The 17,968-nt window shown below is 38.2% G+C and overlaps 1 protein-coding gene and 1 non-coding gene across 2 annotated transcripts in view; one reads left to right on the plus strand and one right to left on the minus strand.

The window, feature by feature from the left end:
- The first annotated feature begins 3,597 nt into the window (after window positions 1–3,597).
- Window positions 3,598–3,732, plus strand: LOC126025419 (small nucleolar RNA SNORA22). The gene has a single exon (XR_007501426.1). It is a non-coding gene; the product is annotated as a small nucleolar RNA SNORA22 (small nucleolar RNA).
- A 3,010-nt stretch (window positions 3,733–6,742) lies between these two features.
- LOC126024307 (phospholipase B1, membrane-associated-like) overlaps window positions 6,743–17,968 on the minus strand; it is a 101,581-nt gene continuing 90,355 nt past the window's right edge. The window contains exons 37-38 of the mRNA XM_049784695.1: window positions 8,035–8,176; window positions 6,743–6,772 (exon numbers count right to left, since the gene is read on the minus strand). Coding sequence (XP_049640652.1) covers window positions 6,743–6,772; window positions 8,035–8,176 — 172 coding nt within the window. The remainder of the gene's footprint in view (window positions 6,773–8,034; window positions 8,177–17,968) is intronic.

Below are 17,968 nucleotides of genomic sequence, written 5' to 3' on the forward strand. Positions count from 1 at the left end.
GGGAAAAGAAAGCACAGTAGTGAGGAGTAGGAAATGAATATATATGAAGAGAAAGTCCTACATGCCTCATCTTCCAGGCTTTTTGGTGTGCGGTGTGAGGTCTCTAATCTTAATCCCCCACAATGCTCCCTGGGATCCCATGATATGTAGAGTTGATGTGAGATTACACTCACTGAGCTGGGCAAGAGAGGTGCCCAGAAAAGTAGGTCTACAGAAAAGTACTCTTTCAGGTTGGGGACCAGGCAGCTGTAGGTGGGATGATGGATGGTTTGTAGTGGTCCTAATAACTGTCTTTTCTTCTTACACAGGACCAGCCCTACTTCTTCACTGCGAAGCACCAATCTAAAAAATGGATCCTTTGGGTCCTGACTATTTTTATATGTATATTGCTGTTCCTTTTAGTTATTTTATTTACTATTAGGGTTTGTACAGAGCTTCGTTCACGTTCACTAAATTAGACTAAGGTAGAGGATATGGGTCATCTAAAGAGGCCTAGAGATGGTGCATAATATAGTTTCACTATGTCTAGTTTTAATGAACCTGGGCCCTTTAGTTGAGGCCTTGTGTGAAGGTTCTCTGCCCTACCCCAGACTCATTTCTTGCCAGTTTTCACCTCAGTTGCCCCTGACAACCAGATTTCAAATTTCCAAATCCAATGACAACAGAATTCCAAGGACTATCGCAATGTTTGTGTTCCTGGACTCAACCCATTTTGGAATATTTACTTAAAATAAAACTCTATGCTTTTCTCATCTTGAGTGTTTTTTTTATTTTTTAATGAGTGATTTTGGTTGAAGCTCTAAAACACCCTCTCAGAATGGGATACATGACAGGATCATCAACTGTTGACTACCGTAACCTGACAGTGGCCACTTTTGCAAAAACCTCTCTGCCATTTTCCAGTTCTACGTGCTGTTTGCTACAAAGCCCCTGGGCCAGCAGGAAACTAAAGTAATAAATAATTTCTTAGCCCAGGGGAAAAGAACACAGCCTGGAATGAAGTTAGATTCCCCTAGCCCACATTCTTGAGATAACAAGGTACCTTTTATTGTTTTGTGCAACATTGGGTTTTTACAAAGTTATTCCTTAAGAACTTTGTCCCACCATAAATCTGTTAAGGGCTTAGAAATGTGGCCAAACAGACTCTACCCAGGATCTAGCATGACTGCCCCCTGCCCCACTACCCACTTTCCATATTTGGGGAATGATGTTATGTTCCTTGTTTCAACCTACCTGTCCTGTGTTTATACCTTATTTGGAATAATGAGATGGTCTGTGCACTAAAAAGAGTGATTGACACTGCCTTTTGCCTGCCCCCTGTACCTTCTCTATATAAGAAGGTGCTGAACCACATTAAAAGCCTTTGAACGGAAATCCTATCTAGGGCCTTATTATTATTAACCTCTCTTAGATTTTTTCAAGGTGTGGCTGTGTGATCTGAGCTTTGCAAAATAAAGGTGCGGTTGTTCGTGAGCCTATCGTCCACTCTCCGTTGGCCGGGCCCCTTCGGGGGTGCTTACAGGACACCCGCATTTTGGCGCCCAATGTGGGGCAGGACACGACCACACTTGGATGATTAGCAGGCGGCGAGTCCGGAGCCTCTTCGTAAATCGCAGGTACCCCATCAGGGTCGCATAGATTAAGTTAGCCTTATCAAACTGCAGTATATTTATCGTCCCTAACACCTCCCCTGATTGGCTTTTGGGGTATCCCCATTGGATTCACTACCATGGGTGCTACGTTGAGTTCTGAACTTAAATTCATTCGAGAAATTCAATCTGAATTGAAACGCAGACATATAGAGGTTACCAAAAAAGATATTTGTAATTTCTTGATGTTTGTTCATGATGCTTGCCCTTGGTTCGTTATAACCTGCCCAGAAATCTAGTGTTCCCGGGCTCCCTCTCGCTCTGACTCTGTCTCTCAATTTCCTCCTTCTTCTGACCCTTCATCTTCACTTCTGCTGCTGTGCCCTCTGTGCAAAATCCTAAAAAGCCCACCACTTCCCTAACTAATGCCTCCAGCTCTTCCTTCACTGCAAAACTAAAAACTGCCCTTAAAGATTTCCCTGGTGCTTCTCATACCCTGCCAATGTCTCAGCTCTGTCCCTGCTCCACCAAAATCTTTACTCCCCTCACTACCCTCCCCTCCTTAGCCAGCAATTGCAACAGTACAAGGCCTTTAATTGAAAAAGCCTCAAATAGCTGTTTCAAGCCATACCCTCCTATGGCCCCCAAGCCCCTTACATGCTCTCCTGCTTAGAATCTATTGGGGGGCGGCACTGTCTCCCCCACTGAATTGCACAATATTGTCTGCACGGCACTTAAAGCTGAACTCTTTGTCTCTTGGGAAGCTAACTTTTTCCCCGCTGCAAAGCCCTTGCAGGCAGGCAGAGATTCTGATCTCTACACTCCTATAGCTGGCCTCACCCCTTTTCATACTTTAAAGGCACAGCACACACTTTCCAAGTCCCAGCTTGCCAACACAGCTCTTGCTGCCCTCCGTGCCTAGAAGTTGCTCCCCAGAGCCCGTGTTCCAACAGCTCCCCCACACGTGGCAACAAACTGTTGCTACCCTCCCCTGCCCTCCTGGCCAGGCGGCCGCTTCAGCAATCGGCGAGCAGGAAGAACCCCCCCCCCCAATCCCTTAGGGTAGTAATGCAACCCTAACTTCCCTTAGGTTTTTATGGTTGTCTCTCTGTTGTTACAAATGTTCCTTTCTCCTGAGTTAGGATGCCTGAGTTAAAATGTTTTTCTAAGATAAAGACCACAGTTGGTAAAATTGTGATGTTTTAAAAGTGTTCAAAAATGTTATAATAAGCTTTAATTTATGCAGAGGTAGTGTATATGTATATATACTCTATACCTGTTTTTAACACAGTAAGTTTCTGTGTAGTCTAAGTGCAAACAAAAATTTTGAAGAAAAAATATCACTTCTTTCTTAAAGTTAGTAAAATTTGGCTTAAGTTCAGAAAAATAGTGCTAGCCTGTGTGTGTCTTAGTGGCTACAAGTTTGATTGCTGTACTAAATATGGCAGAAAGTGGCAGGGGTAGAAGTAAAAAGATTCAGAAACTGTTCAGGTGGAATTTATAGTAACAATTATTTTCAAAATTTTGTTGTGTCTCATAAGATGCCTCAAATAATTGTGAAGTTTGTGAATTAAATTATGCGGCATACGTGTGCCTTTTCAAAAAGCATTTGTGTAATTAAGTTTTGTGCATTGGGTGTTGTAAAGTAATTATTAAAACGTTGAAAATTAGAAAACTTTCTAAATTCAGGTCTGTAAAGGTTAAATTCAGGTCTGTAAGGGTTAAAAAATTCCAGGAAGAAAAAAGCAACAGAAAGATAAGCGCAATAAACCCCCTTTGTTCATGCCTCTCAGAAATTTTAGAGCAAGGTCATATTTCTGTTACTTGTAATAACAGATTATCAGTAAAAGAAAAACCTTTTGGTGTTTTAAAATTTAAACGAACACACAAGTATTAAAATTTGAGTCTTTTATATTTCTATTAGAAAATTTATTTTAATTTTTAAGGTATTTAAAAAATTATGTAAAAAATAATGTGGTTAGCCTTTTTAAACAATATAGTTAATTTAATGCACAGTGAACACCTAGGTTTGCCGTATAGTACCCTTGGTTTTAATTTTGTGCTACAGCAATGGTTATTCTTTACCTCTGCATTAAAAAAAAAAAACTATCCTTTTAAGTGTATTCAGAAAATCAGCACATTATACAAATCTGTATATTTGTGTCAAGGTAAAAAAATCTAGTATTAATGAAAAATATACATATTTAATTTTATAAGTAATATTATAAAAGCAAATTAACTAGCATCAAATATAATTTTGGTCTTAAGCTCTAGGTGTGAAAATGCATCAAATGTCTTTAACTATATTTTATAATGTCTAAACATTCTGTTGATTTGGTATATAATATTTTTTACAAATTATTCACTTAAAGTCTTTGAAGTAAAAACAGTTGTTTGTTTTTTAAAGTCAGTTTTTTATACCTTTAATAATCATAGTTCATGCTCTTGTGTTTGATCATAAAAATTTTAACACTTTAGTACAGCGGTCTTACTATTCTACTGTAAAACCAAGTTATAAAAAACCTGTTCATTTACAGCAAATAATATCATACTTCAAAGTGGAGACTCCTTCTACAGTGCTCATTAACCATTTTACTTAACAATTTTTTTTAACTGCTAACATTTTACTTCATGCTTTAAACTTCAAGTTAAAATTGTTTTAAAAATGTTTTGTGTTAAATCTAAACCTTAAAATTTATTTTCAGTAAAGTTCCACTCCAGCTACGTTAAAAAAATTTTTTTACAAACATGCCGGCTAAATATTTCAAAAGCGCTTGTCAATTTTTCTAATGCGAGTTTTGTTTCAATTCTTTTGTCTGTTCATGTTTGTGTTGTGCTGAATAAATATGGCCACAATGTTGTGTTTCGTGTTGTTTTGTTCTATTTATTTATTTTTGCATTTCATAATAAATACAATTTTTAAAGCCTTATCCATTTTTAAAAATTTCAATTAATTTTTTTAACCTGGCTCAGTCTGGTCATCATGTGTTAAGCTAGCTTGTCCTTCTAACAGCATGGCAAAAAGTGTAGGGGATGGTAAACCCCAAATTTCTCAATGGCCATCGGGAATAACTTTTCCCTGGAAAATTTCTGAACTTTGCAATCACCCAGCTTTCCTGCTATGTGTAAGTTAAGGCCTATAGAATATAAATTTGTGGCTAAAAAATAGCATCTAGCTTTAAAATAATAACTAATAAGTTTAAGAAAAATCATTTAGGTTCAGTTTAAAAGTTTTTAAAAAATTGGCGATTGTTAATTACAAAATTGTTTAAATGCTAAAGTCTAATAGAAGTCAGAAGGCATTCCCTTGGCATTCAAAAATAACCATTTTGCCTCCTGCCAAGCTGTTTTCTTATAAACCTCCTGCAGCCTCCCGCAGTCCTGTCTTCATCCACTTCAAAAAAGCCTGTCACCCCTCCTGTTAGCCTGCCATTCCTGCGAACCTGTTTCTAAATAACTCCACCTTTAACAATGCTGAATTTAACTCTGCCTGGCTGCCCTGAATGCCCACCACTGCCACTAACAACCTCCGTCCCAATTTCTTTGCTGCACTTGACTCTCCCTTGCAAAACGATAACAACACCTCTGGTTCCTTCCCTTCCCCCTTTGCCGGTAACATAGCCAACTCCCCTCCCACTCATCCCACTCCGCCCCCTAACCCATCCTGGAAGTAGCCCTTTGTGCCCTCGCCATGGGTGCTGAGAAAAAGTGAGCCACCCCCAATCAATTTCTGCCACGAGCTGGCCCATTCACACATTCCCCAGAACACACTGGCTATGTCACCTCAACCACTCCCATGCCCCAAGCTCTTCAAAACTCTGCCTGCTTCCCCACCCTTTCAGCCCACGCTGTCCTCCAGATCCCCCTCCTCTTCGCAGCTCATCCTCGTCATGGTCAAAGCCTCTGCCCAGGCGCCCTACAGTACCTGCTACTCACACATCCCACCGTTCTATAAATAAATTGCTGCCTTCAAACTGCTTCACTTCACCAACAATACCAACCTTCTGCAATGCAGTATAAAGCCACAACAACATGGCATAACTTTAAAACTAGTGGCAGAACTCAAACTTTGCCTTTTGGTACCCAATATGCTTCCCCCTAGTTCCCTTATTGAAAATTGTAATCAAATTCTTGTCATTAATTCCTCCTTTCAGTTCATAATTGCCCCCAATTTAACGTTTTTTGCCTGTTCTTCTGGTTTATCTCCCCACGTTGTTTCACATTTGTTTCTTCAGTCCAAGAACTACTGTGTTTTGGTTGTTTTAATGCCTAAATTAACTGTCAAACCAGTCACTGCTCTCACCCTAGCCTTATTGATAGGCCTGGGTGTTACTGGTGCGGGCACAGTAATTTATTCATTGGTTCATACTCTAAAACATGTTAATGCCTTAAGTATAACTGTTGTTAAAAATGTTTCCAAACTTAAAATATGTTTACACTACTTAAAGCACACTGTTAAATCCCTAGCAAACAGTGCAGCAAAACTGCCGTGGTTTAATTTGGTTTCTTTCTTTTTCTTTTTTTTTTTTTTTGAAGGAAGGGGGAATCTGTGTAGCCTTAAGGAACAATGTTATGTATTTAAAGACAAGACAGGGTTAGTTAGAGACAGTGTTCAGCGTATTGGTAACGGAATGAAGGAGTTCCAAAAACGTTTTGACCAAGAACAAGGTTGGTACCAGAGCTGGTTTTTCTCTTCCCCTTGGCTTCATACATTACTATCCACTATTTTGGGTCCTCTTATTAGCCTTATGCTGCTTCTTTCCTTTGGCCCATGGGCTTTCCGCAAACTCACTGCCTTTGTTAAAAATCAGGTAGATGAGACTGCAAAAAACCTTTGTTCAGGTTCACTGACAACAGCTTAATCAACGTGACCCCTGTGAAAACTTGGCTATCGTCACCAAGCCGCCCTTCCAGCCATTAAGTTTCCAAATGATAGAGCACATTGCTAACAAACAGAGCTCACTCCGGCCCTTGTGCTCTCGGCTGTGGAGATGCCTACTTCGGGATTAGCAGGATCCCAGTTAGGATATGGCTCCAAATGGCTATGGCAAACTATTCGGACCTCAGAGCTCACCCACTATGCCTATAGCGACTTTTAATTCGCGGCTTACTGCCATGTCTGACCTGGTCAAACCCTGTAGCCTAAGACATGGCTAATCCACCCACTCACGGCTTCCCTTCTTCTATTAGAGAAGAAAGGGGGAAAAATGTAGGCTACCATAAACTGACAGTGGCCACTTTTGCAAAAATCTCTCTGCCATTTTCCAGTCCTAAGTGCTGTTTGCTACAAAGCCCCTGGGCCAACAGGAAACAAAAAGTAATAAAAAATTTCTTAGCCCAGGGGAAAAGAACACAGCCTGGAATGAAGTTAGATTCCCCTAGCCCACATTCTTGAGATAACAAGGTACCTTTTATTGTTTTGTGCAACATTGGGTTTTTACAAAGTTATTCCTTAAGAACTTTATCCCACCATAAATTTGTTAAGAGCTTAGAAATGTGGCAAAACAGACTCTACCCAGGATCTAGCATGACTGCCCCCTGCCCCACTACCCAATTTCCATATTTGGGGAATGATGTTATGTTCCTTGTTTCAACATACCTGTCCTGTGTTTATAACTTATTTGAAATAATGAGATGGTCTGTGCACTAAAAAGAGTGATTGACACTGCCTTTTGCCTGCCCCCTGTACCTTCTCTATATAAAAAGGTGCTGAACCACATTAAAAGCCTTTGAACGGAAATCCTGTCTTGGGCCTTATTATTATTAACCTCTCTTAGATTTTTTCAAGGTGTGGCTGTGTGATCTGAGCTTTGCAAAATAAAGGTGCGGTTGTTCGTGAGCATATCGTCCACTCTCCGCTGGCCAGGCCCCTTCATGGGGCTTACAGGACACCCGCAATCATCCAGAGCATATGCTGATTAAGGAAGATAGGCAGAAGATTCTTGGCCTGGTTTTCATATCCAGTCATAATCAAAAGATTTCTTAATTCTTATTTCTCCTAAAATGTTACAGGAAATACTTCCATGTATTCCAAAGCCAGTGGGCCTAAATAATGCCATATTTCCATAGTCAATCCTCTCGCATGAGACTTAGGCTGCTTGACTTTATATTACTAGAATTGGTCACTTTTGGCCCCTACAAAAATATTTGAACTGGGGCTAGAGAGATAGCATGAAGGCAAGGCATTTGACTTTTATGCAGAAGGACGGTGGTTCATACCCGGCATACCATAGGGTCCCCCATGCTTGCCAGGGGTGATTTCTGAGAACTGACGGGTGTCACCAAAATAATACTATTTGAACTGTCCCCAAAATCTAAGAAAATTTTGAAAAAGCTTAGAGGAATGTAACAAATGGGTCATGGTAATAATAAATGATCTCAGATTTTTGGCAAATACAATGATCAACCATATTATTCAATAAAATACTACTGTGATTGCACTCACATCCAGTTTTGAAGATTCTGAATAAATACATCCTTTCCGAGAAATCCGAGTCTTCATGGGTGAATCCCTGGTACATATTCCAGGTCTCAGCGGGTTCCTTTTTGCTTGCTGATCTAGTTGTTGACTTAGAACTATGCGATATCTATGACAAATAGATTTTTATTTCAAGAGTCTGATAGATTTGCACTAACCTTGCAAACACATGGGCCAGAGTGAGCTCCATGGCTCTGTCTTCTTTCGAGGAAATCAAACTGCATTGTTTCTCTTTCCAGCTGGAACCTGTTGGCTATAAGACCACATTCATTCTTTGGAAAAATAGTCGAGATAGACTCAAGTGCCCCAGTAAGGTGAGTATAAGTCCAACATAGCTAGTCTGGAAGAAGCTTGGAGGTTTTAGAGGGATGTTCCCCACCTCTTCTGGCACAAATCAAACACCAGGAGACGTTATCTTCAACTCTTCAATTACCACTTACCATCTGCTTTCTCCTCATTGTCAAAACAGTTGTCAATTTCTTATGGCTGTGTAGCAGGGTACGTTGGGCGCGAGAACATATAATGTCAATGAGGGTGAAGAGAGTCTCTCAGAGAGGAAGAGGGTTCACACAGGCAAGTACAGCCAATAGGCCACGTAGGGACCCAAGCATACTCTGTCCTACACTCAGGAAGAGGAGGTCTCTCAGGGAAAAGAGTGTACAAAGGTAATTGGAATAATCAAGGAAAGAATATATAGGCTAATAAGCAGCCTTTCTTTCATTTTCCTGGGGCCTCTTTCATCTTCTATTACAGCCAGTCCCTGGTTCTTTTTGTCATTGAAAGAACCATTGATAAAAACCAACATTAAAATTACTTACTAGGCAGAATCTTAATAGAGTGCTTTCTGGACAAAACACTATCACGAGGTTTGAACTGCAAGGTTCTCTTCTATCTTCCTTCCATCTTATATCATTGCCAGAAGTGACTAACTCCAGTCTCCAAGGCTGCTTGAAAACATTCCTTGGTACCTACAGCCTTTTAGGGAGTCCTAAGGGAGGACAAAATTTATCCATAACTGGACAGACCCTATACTTTTTTGACTGGATCTGACCCCCACAGGAGCCCATGATTTTTCCTCTGTTTTGACTTTTCTCCATCTCCTATTCTGAGCCCATTACCTGACCCTATTTAATGCCTCGTAGTATGTTGTCTGCCTTACAAGTCCAGTATGATTTTCCATATACAACTACACTTAGCACAGTCACACCTGATTGGAGTCTGCTGTCTGTCCTTTCCCTTCCTCAGCCCTGACCAATCTTCTACTCTGAAATATGCCTGTGTGTTAACATCGCTTCTCTGAGAGGGAGAGTAGAGTCAGCCCCTTTGTGCTTCTTGTTTGGGAATAATTTAACAGGATACCCAATATTACCAGGGAAAAGAAAGCACAGTAGTGAGGAGTAGGAAAGAATATATATGAAGAGAAAGTCCTACATGCCTCATCTTCCAGGATTTTTGGTGTGAGGTGTGAGGTCTGTAATCTTAATCCCCCACAATGCTCCCTGGGATCCCATGATATGTAGAGTTGATGTGAGATTACACTCACTGAGCTGGGCAAAGATGTGCCCAGAAAAATAGGTCTACATAAAAGTACTCTTTTATGTTGGGGACCAGGCAGCTGTAGGTGGGATGATGGATGGTTTGTAGTGGTCCTAATAACTGTCTTTTCTTCTTACACAGGACCAGCCCTACTTCTTCACTGCGAAGCACCAATCTAAACAATGGATCCTATGGGTCCTGACTATTTTTATATGTATATTGCTGTTCCTTTTAGTTATTTTAATTACTATTAGGGTTTGTACTGAGCTTCGTTCACGTTCACTAAATTAGACTAAGTTAGAGGATATGGGTCATCTGAAGAGGCCTAGAGATGGTGCATAATTTAGTTTCACTATGTCTAGTTTTAATAAACCTGAGCCCTTTAGTGAGGCCCTTGATGTGAATGTTCTCTGCCCTACCACAGATTCATTTCTTGCCAGTTTTCACCTCAGTTGCCCCTGACAACCAGATTTCAAATTTCCAAATCCAATGACAACAGAATTCCAAGGACTATTGCAATGTTTGTGTTCCTGGACTCAACCCATTTTTGATCATTTACTTAAAATAAAACTCTATGCTTTTCTCATCTTGAGTGTTTTTTATTTTTTAATGTGTGATTTTGGTTGAAGCTCTAATACTCCAGGTGTTATGTTGTATTGGCATGAAAGCTAGAAGCTTTCCTGCCTTGTCCCAATCACAACTTGCTTAGAACATGCATGCCAGACTTCAGACTGTTGCTTACAGTTCCATTCTAGCAGAGAAAGTGGGAGGAATAATGGCCACCTGACAACAGGAATACAATTCTGATTGTCCTGATGTTACAACTAATTAACACCACATTAATAATTATTCAGGATTGTGATTATAATAGAAGAAAGTGCAGTTGTGATTCCAGGAGTAGACAGTGGAAAAGGTCTCCCTAGACAAAGATGAACACAAACTCCAAAACCAGTGAGGAGACAGTATATAACTTGGCCATTTGTCATGAGGGCATCCAATACTACCTTCTTAAAAACTGTCAGATAAATTTCAATTCTCAAACATTAAGGTATATATGTACTAATTTTACTTGTAAAATTCGAGAGCCCACTTTAGATCTCATCGAATTTGATGGTAACAGAATGTTTATATACCATGTCCTGCATTTGAGCATTTCGTCTGAGAACTAACTGTACAGAAAGAAGACCAAAGTTATACGAACACATTTTTTCAAAGGTTGTTCTTTTTTTATTCCTTTGGCTATTGTCTCTGAGTCTTAGAGGAAGGAACTTGAACTTGTTCAATGAGATCAAGCAGAAAGACTGCTCATGCTTTTGCTGGGACAAGTGGAATCAGACAAGGGGTGTGGTACAAAGCTATAGAATCTTCACGTTATCTCCTATCAGCCCCTCTGGGAATGCAAATGTGTAATGATGTTTGTCTGGTTTGAATTTCAGAGGTGCAAGTTTTGGAAGGTAACTAACACTCCTCAATAACAGCAGAATCACATGTCTTCTAGATTCCTGCTAGGAAACAAGTGTGAACTCTTGTTTGGGATTTTCCTTTTCTCCAAAGATTAATGATAGACTTCCATTTTGTTGTGGACTTTAGAGAATTAACTGTCTGGAATTCTACGAAATAGGCCTTGAAGCCTCAGCCAGTTAGGCTGATCCACAAAGAATGAGACGACAGTGGAGGACAAACACACACAGCTAATCTTGAGTTGGAATGACAGCCATGAGTGATCACCTAGTCCTGTTTCTTTTATATATATGTATATATTATAAATATTTATACTATATATTTACATTTATTATTTAAACACCTTAATTATATACATGATTGTGTTTGGGGTTTCAGTCATGTAAAGAACACCACCCATCACCAGTGCAACATTCCCATCACCAAAAGTCCCAAATCTCTCTCCTCCCACCCAACCCCCGCCTGTACTCCTAGACAGGCTGCCTCTTTCCCTCATACATTCAACTTTTTAGGAAAGTTCAAAATGTAGTTATTTCTCTAACTAAACTCATCCCTGTTTGTGGTGAGCTTCATGAGGTGAGCTGTAAATTCCAGCCCTTCTCTCTTACTGTCTGAAAGTTATTATTGCAAGAATGTCCTTCATTTTTCTTAAAACCCATAGATGAGTGCGAGGATTCTGCATTTTTCTTTATCTCTGACTTATTTTACTCAGCATAATTGATTCCATGTACATCCATGCATAGGAAAATTTCATTACTTCATCTCTCCTGACAGCTGCATAATATTCCATTGTGTATATGTACCACAGTTTCTTTAGCCATTTGTCTGTTGAAGGGCATCTTGGTTGTTTCCAGATTCTTGCTATGGTAAATAGTGCATTAACGAATATAGGTGTAAGGAAGGGATTTTTGTATTCTATTTTTGTGTTCCTAGGGTATATTCCTAGGAGTGGTATAGCTGGATCGTATGGGAGCTGATTTCTAGCTTTTGGAGGAATCTCCACATTGCTTTCCATAAATATTGGACTAAAGAGCATTCCCACCAGCAGTGAATAAGAGTTCCTTTCTCTCCACATCCCTGCCAGCACTTCTTGTTCTCATTCTTTGTGATGTGCGCCAATCTCTGTCGTTTTGATTTGCATCTCCCAAATAATTAGAGATGTGGAGCACTTTTAGTCATTTGTATTTCTTCTTTGTCAAAGTGCCTGTCCATTTCTTTTCCCATTTTTTGATGGGATTAGGTGTTCTTTTCTTGTAAAGCTCTGTCAGTGCCTTGTATATTTTGGAGATTAGCCCCTTATCTCATGGGTATTGGTTGAATATTTTCTGCCACTCAGTGGGTGGCTATTGTATCCTGGGCGCTATTTCCTTTGAGGTGCATAAGCTTCTCAGCTTAATATATTCCCATCTGTTAATCTCTGTTTTCACTTGCTTGCATAGTGCATGTTCCTCCTTGAATATGCCTGTAGTCTCAATGTCCTGGAGTATTTTGCCTACGTGTTGTTCTATATATCTTATGGTTTTGGGTCTGATATCAAGGTCTTTAATCCATTTGGATTTTACCTTCATACATGATGTTAACTGGGAGTCTACGTTCAATTTTTTGCAAGTGTCTAGCCAGTTTTGCCAACACCAATTGTTGAAGATGCTTTCTTTGCTTCATTTAGGATTTCTTTCTCCTTTATCAAAAATTAGGTGATTGTATGTCTGTGGAACATTCTCTGTGTATTTAAGCCATTCCACTGATCTGAGGGCCTGTCTTTATTCCAAAACTATGCTGTTTGGATATCTTTTTCTTTTTAGTAAACTTTAAAGATGGGGCAAGTAATTCCTCCCATATTCTTTTTACCAATGATTGCTTTAGCTATCTAGGGTGTTTATAGTTCCAAATGAATTTTAAAAGTGCCTGTTCCAATTCTTTGAAGAATGTCACGGGTATCTTTAGAGAAATCGCATTATATCTGTGCAATGCTTCGGGGAGTATTGCCATTTTGATTATGTTAATCCTGCCAATCCATGAGCAGGTTATGGGTTTCCATTTCTAAGTAGAGTATCTTGTCATCTGCAAATAGTGAGAGCTTGACTTCTTCCTTTCCTATATGTAATTTTAGAGCCTTGTTGTCAGTGAAGGTAGCCTGCAAAATTTCTATCCTCTTAATTTTATGGTGGTATGTTTTATGTGCCAGCATGTAGTCTATCCTGGAGAATGTCCCATATACATTGGAGAAAAATGTGTATCCAGGTTTCTGGGAATGGAGTCTTTTATATATATCTACTAGGCCTGTTTCTTCCATTTCTCTTCTCAGGTCTAATATATTCTTGATGGGTTTCAGTCTGGTAGTCCTATCCAGTTTTGACAAAGCCGTGTTGAGTTCCCCCACAATTATTGTGTTGTATCCGGTGCAAACCTTTGCAATTACTAAAGGAACAATACCTCTTTACCTCCGGAGACAAAAAGTTGCCCAAAAGCCAGGTCTCTGCCCAAAATGTAAAAAAGATCACCACTGGTTGAAAGATCTGGAAATCTCCCTAATAATAACATAGGGATAGGTTTTAACACAAACCCTACGAGAGAATTTGCCTGTTACCATTGTAGAAAATGGGAATATTAAAAGGAATTGTCGTCTTTTGTTAAATTTAGCTCCTCTGGGACCTACATTTATGAAACAGGGAAATGCCTAAAGGGCCAGTCCCCAGGCCCTTTCAGATCAGTGGCAAAGTCATCAAACTGTAATTCTTCCTGGCCCAGCCCAAGAAGATTAATCTCAATTAACGAATTAACACATGCCACGGCAGGCAGTGTGAGCTTGATATAACTTGATATAACATTACAATTTACCCAGGAGAATGCCCTTATATGTTACACACAGGCATATTTGGACCACCACCCCCCAGATTCTATGGGTTTGATTTTGGGCAGAAGTTTCCTTAACGCAAAAGGTATATCAGTAACCACAGGTGTCATTGATTCAAAGATTCAAAGGGAGAGATTATTGTTGTCATTAATGTGCCGGTTACTTGAACTTTCAAAAAGGGGAGACGATTGCCCAGATAGTAATAATACCTTATGTTAAATTTGGGATTTTATATAAGACAAGAATTGGATTTGGAAGCACAGATACGGGGGCTGCCAAAAATCCACTAGTGGCTCTGATTACTAAATTTAAAGATGAAAATCCAATGATAAAACTTAATTTAGAAGGGCAATTCCTTAATGGCATGATTGACACAGGTGCTCAGGTTACTGTAATTTCTGATAAAGAATGGCCAGAAAATGGGCCTCTTCAAGAAATTCCATATTCGCTAAAATAGTGGGAGGCTTGAGTTCTTGTTTGTTAAGCACAAGAACCATGGTATTTTATGGCCCAGAAAACCAAAAAGCTATAATCAGACCTCATGTGGGCCTATTCTCACCAAATCTCAGAATTTATTATCAAAGCAAGACTCAGGTCAATATCTTTGTTAGGTTTTGTTCCAGATGTAATAGTACTGCCTATACCAAAAATGGAAATTGAGTTAATATTGCGTCTTAATAAATTTCTACAAAGGGCCCTCTCAGATTTCACAGGAGAGATTTCTTCTCATTATCCAAAAGGAAAGACCTGGAATTTTTTGAAAAAGACTCAGTTTGTTATTTGTTCAGTTGTACGGGATTCTCCTATTCCCAATGCAAAAGATTTTATGTCAATGGATCAAATGGAGGAAGGGGAGAAATAACCTGAGAAAATATGAATATAATGAAAGATACCAAGTATAAGTCTGCACAGAAAGTTGAATTAGCAACATTAATTTACCTATTAGAAAATGTATCTGAAGCCATGAATGTCATTTCTGATTCTTTATATGTTGTAAATTTATGCCCAGTGATCGCTACTGCCTCCCTCAATTCTATTAGTCCAATTATACAGAACTTACTGAAAAAATTAAAACAACTTATTCAAAAACGAACTGAACCCATCTTCATCACACATATTAGAGCCTACTCAGGTCTTCCAGGGCCAATGGCTCAAGGAAATAAAACTGTTGACTTGTTGGCAATGCCTATATTTAAATCACCTGTAGAGGAACATTCAGCCTTACACAAAAATGCTTGCCATTTACATGTAAATTACCAAATTCCATGGAGGCAAGCTAGAGAAATTATGAAAGATGCAACATATGTGCCCCGTTAGCACAGAAGACTCATATAGCAGGAGCAAACCCAAGAGGCTTACAGTCTAACGAATTGTGACAAATGGACGTAACTCAAACAGACGTATTTTCAAAAAAATATCTTCATGTGATGGTGGATACATCTTCTCAATATATTTGGGCAATCCCTATGTCTTCCTAAAAATCTAAGGCGGCTTGCAGTTTTCTTTTACAATGTTTTTCTGTTATGGGTATTCCGTATTCCATTAAAATTGATAATGGATCCGCCTATATAAGCAAACTTTTGAATTTTTTGGTAAAGAATGGCAGATAAAACATCTTAAATGAATTTCTTATTATTTTTAAGCACAGGCCATTGTGGAAAGAGCCCACAGATCTCTAAAAACTCAATTGCAAAAGAATAGAAAGAGGTTTAACACCAACTGAGCTTTGACTCTTATCACACTAAATTACCTAAACTTACCACAAGGGGAGAGCCACACAGCAGTGGAAAGACATTTCAAAGAAGATATTCAGAGCAAGAAGCAACAAATATTCCAATTTAGATAAAAGAGGATAAAAAATGAATTGCTGGTTATCTCCTCTTGAGAAGGAGGCGTTATGCTTATGTTTCTACAAATGACAATCCTCCTAAGAAATTTTGGGTCCCTTTACACCTTGTTAGAAGTCGGACTAGCAGAAATGGTCAAAATCTGGTTGCTGAGACTATAAAGTCTCCCCCCACACATCAAATACAAAATGCTCAAAACACTGACAATTGTAATACTTCTGAGGTAACTGGGAAAGTAAATAAGGGATTAACTTTCATATCCCATATCCTCAGTGAGTGTGACAACAGTGAAAAACCCATACAGTCCTGAACACAAATAAAAAAACAGAAACCTGTTTTCACTGGATTACAAAATTTAGGTAACTCATGTTACATGAATTCAATATTGCAATGCTTGTATAATAATACAGACTTAACTCAGTATTTTTATCAAGATCATTATAAAAATATTAACAGAAAATCCAAAGTAAGGTAAGTTAGCAGATGAATTTGGTCATCTCATCAAAATTATGGGAAGTGAATGCAATAGGCATGTTAATCCTGAAAATTTCAAAATGACAATTGGTTTACTCAATGACCAATTTGCTGGACACAACCATCAGGATCCTCACGAATTATTAATGTTTCTTATAGATTAGAAGGACTACATGAGGATTTGCTTAAAAATTCAATAACAGATGAAACTATACAGTTATAGACAATAAAATATATGAACAATTTAGGGCTCACGAATCTATTATTTCTGATCTCTTTCAAGGACAGTTCAAATCTATACTACCGTGTCTTACATGTTACCAAAAGTCTGAGGTTTCTGAAACATTTGTTCAGTTGTTCCTGGCTTTCTGCAGATAAATGTCTTTACAGGAATGTAAAAGTCTGCTGATAAATGTACTTTACAGGAATGTCACATTGAATTTTTAAAGAAGATTATTTCAGAGATAACAATAAAAATTCACTGTAGTAATTTCAACACTAAAAGCAATTTTTCAAAGAAAACACATTTATGGAAAATACTCCTGTATTGATAATTCATTTGAAACGTTTTGCTTTTGATGGAAAACAAATTAAAAACTATACACTTATGTGGACTTTCCTTTAAAAGACCTCAATTTAGCAGAATTCACTCAGGAAGATAATAACAGGACTGAAAAGTACAATTTATCATCAGTATCAAATCATTTTGGTCAAGTTTACTATCGACATTGTACTTCATATTGTAAAATTACCACAGACTAATATTGGATCAATTCTGATGACAAGAAGATCAAGAAAATCTCTATTACATAGGTAAAATCCACAGCAGCATATATCCTGTTTTATACTTCTCAGAGATCTACTATCAATACCTAATAATCATTTACTTTATTTGTCAATTGTTATTAATGTTTTATATGTCATTTTTTAGGTATGATAGCTTAATAGGAGCGAATATGATGAATTCCCATTGTGGTTGCTTGCATGATGTATTTATGCCTTAATTTCAGTATTGTCTTAGATTATTATTAATTAGAAAATTTTGTTATATATTCGATTTTACTTGAGAGAAAGATACCTAATCATATTAATGTTGCTTTATGATTTTGTATTGAGATACATTTAATTGGCAACTTTTGACTTTTCATTGTAACATCATTGTTTTATTGCCCTCATTGTAGATTTTAGGATGGAGGTATAATCATAGTTTTGATATAACTATACTTTTGGGGTAGATTCTTTTCACAGTGCTCATTATTGTTGACTGTTTATGATAGATTTACTGTTTTATATTAGCATTATAGGACTTCATGGTCGTATTGCACATAAAATTCTTTTTCAGATTTACTCGATTCTGCTTTAAAAATAGTTTTTTTTTGTTATTGTGAATTTGAAGATATTCATCTAAACAGTTTGCCTGCTATTGTATTTTTAAAGCATTTATTGTTGATTCAGCTGAATTTTTCTTTTGGCTTTATTTTAATTCCTTCCCGATAGCTATTTTTGAAAATTATGACTGAGTGTTTTTTCCATAATTTTGTATAGTTTGTATTTCCATGTCTTATTGCGTGTCTTTTATCTTGTATGTTTTATATATGGCTCACTTTTCCTGACATTTTATCCCGAATTTATTATTCCTCATTATTCCCTCTTTCTTCCTAGTCCTTAATACGTTATTTGTAGGAATCCCATCACATGTGCAGATTGCCTCCTTCACCCACAATTGCAA

The sequence above is a fragment of the Suncus etruscus genome, chromosome 12 (assembly GCF_024139225.1).
Source record: "Suncus etruscus isolate mSunEtr1 chromosome 12, mSunEtr1.pri.cur, whole genome shotgun sequence".
NCBI lineage: Eukaryota > Metazoa > Chordata > Mammalia > Eulipotyphla > Soricidae > Suncus > Suncus etruscus.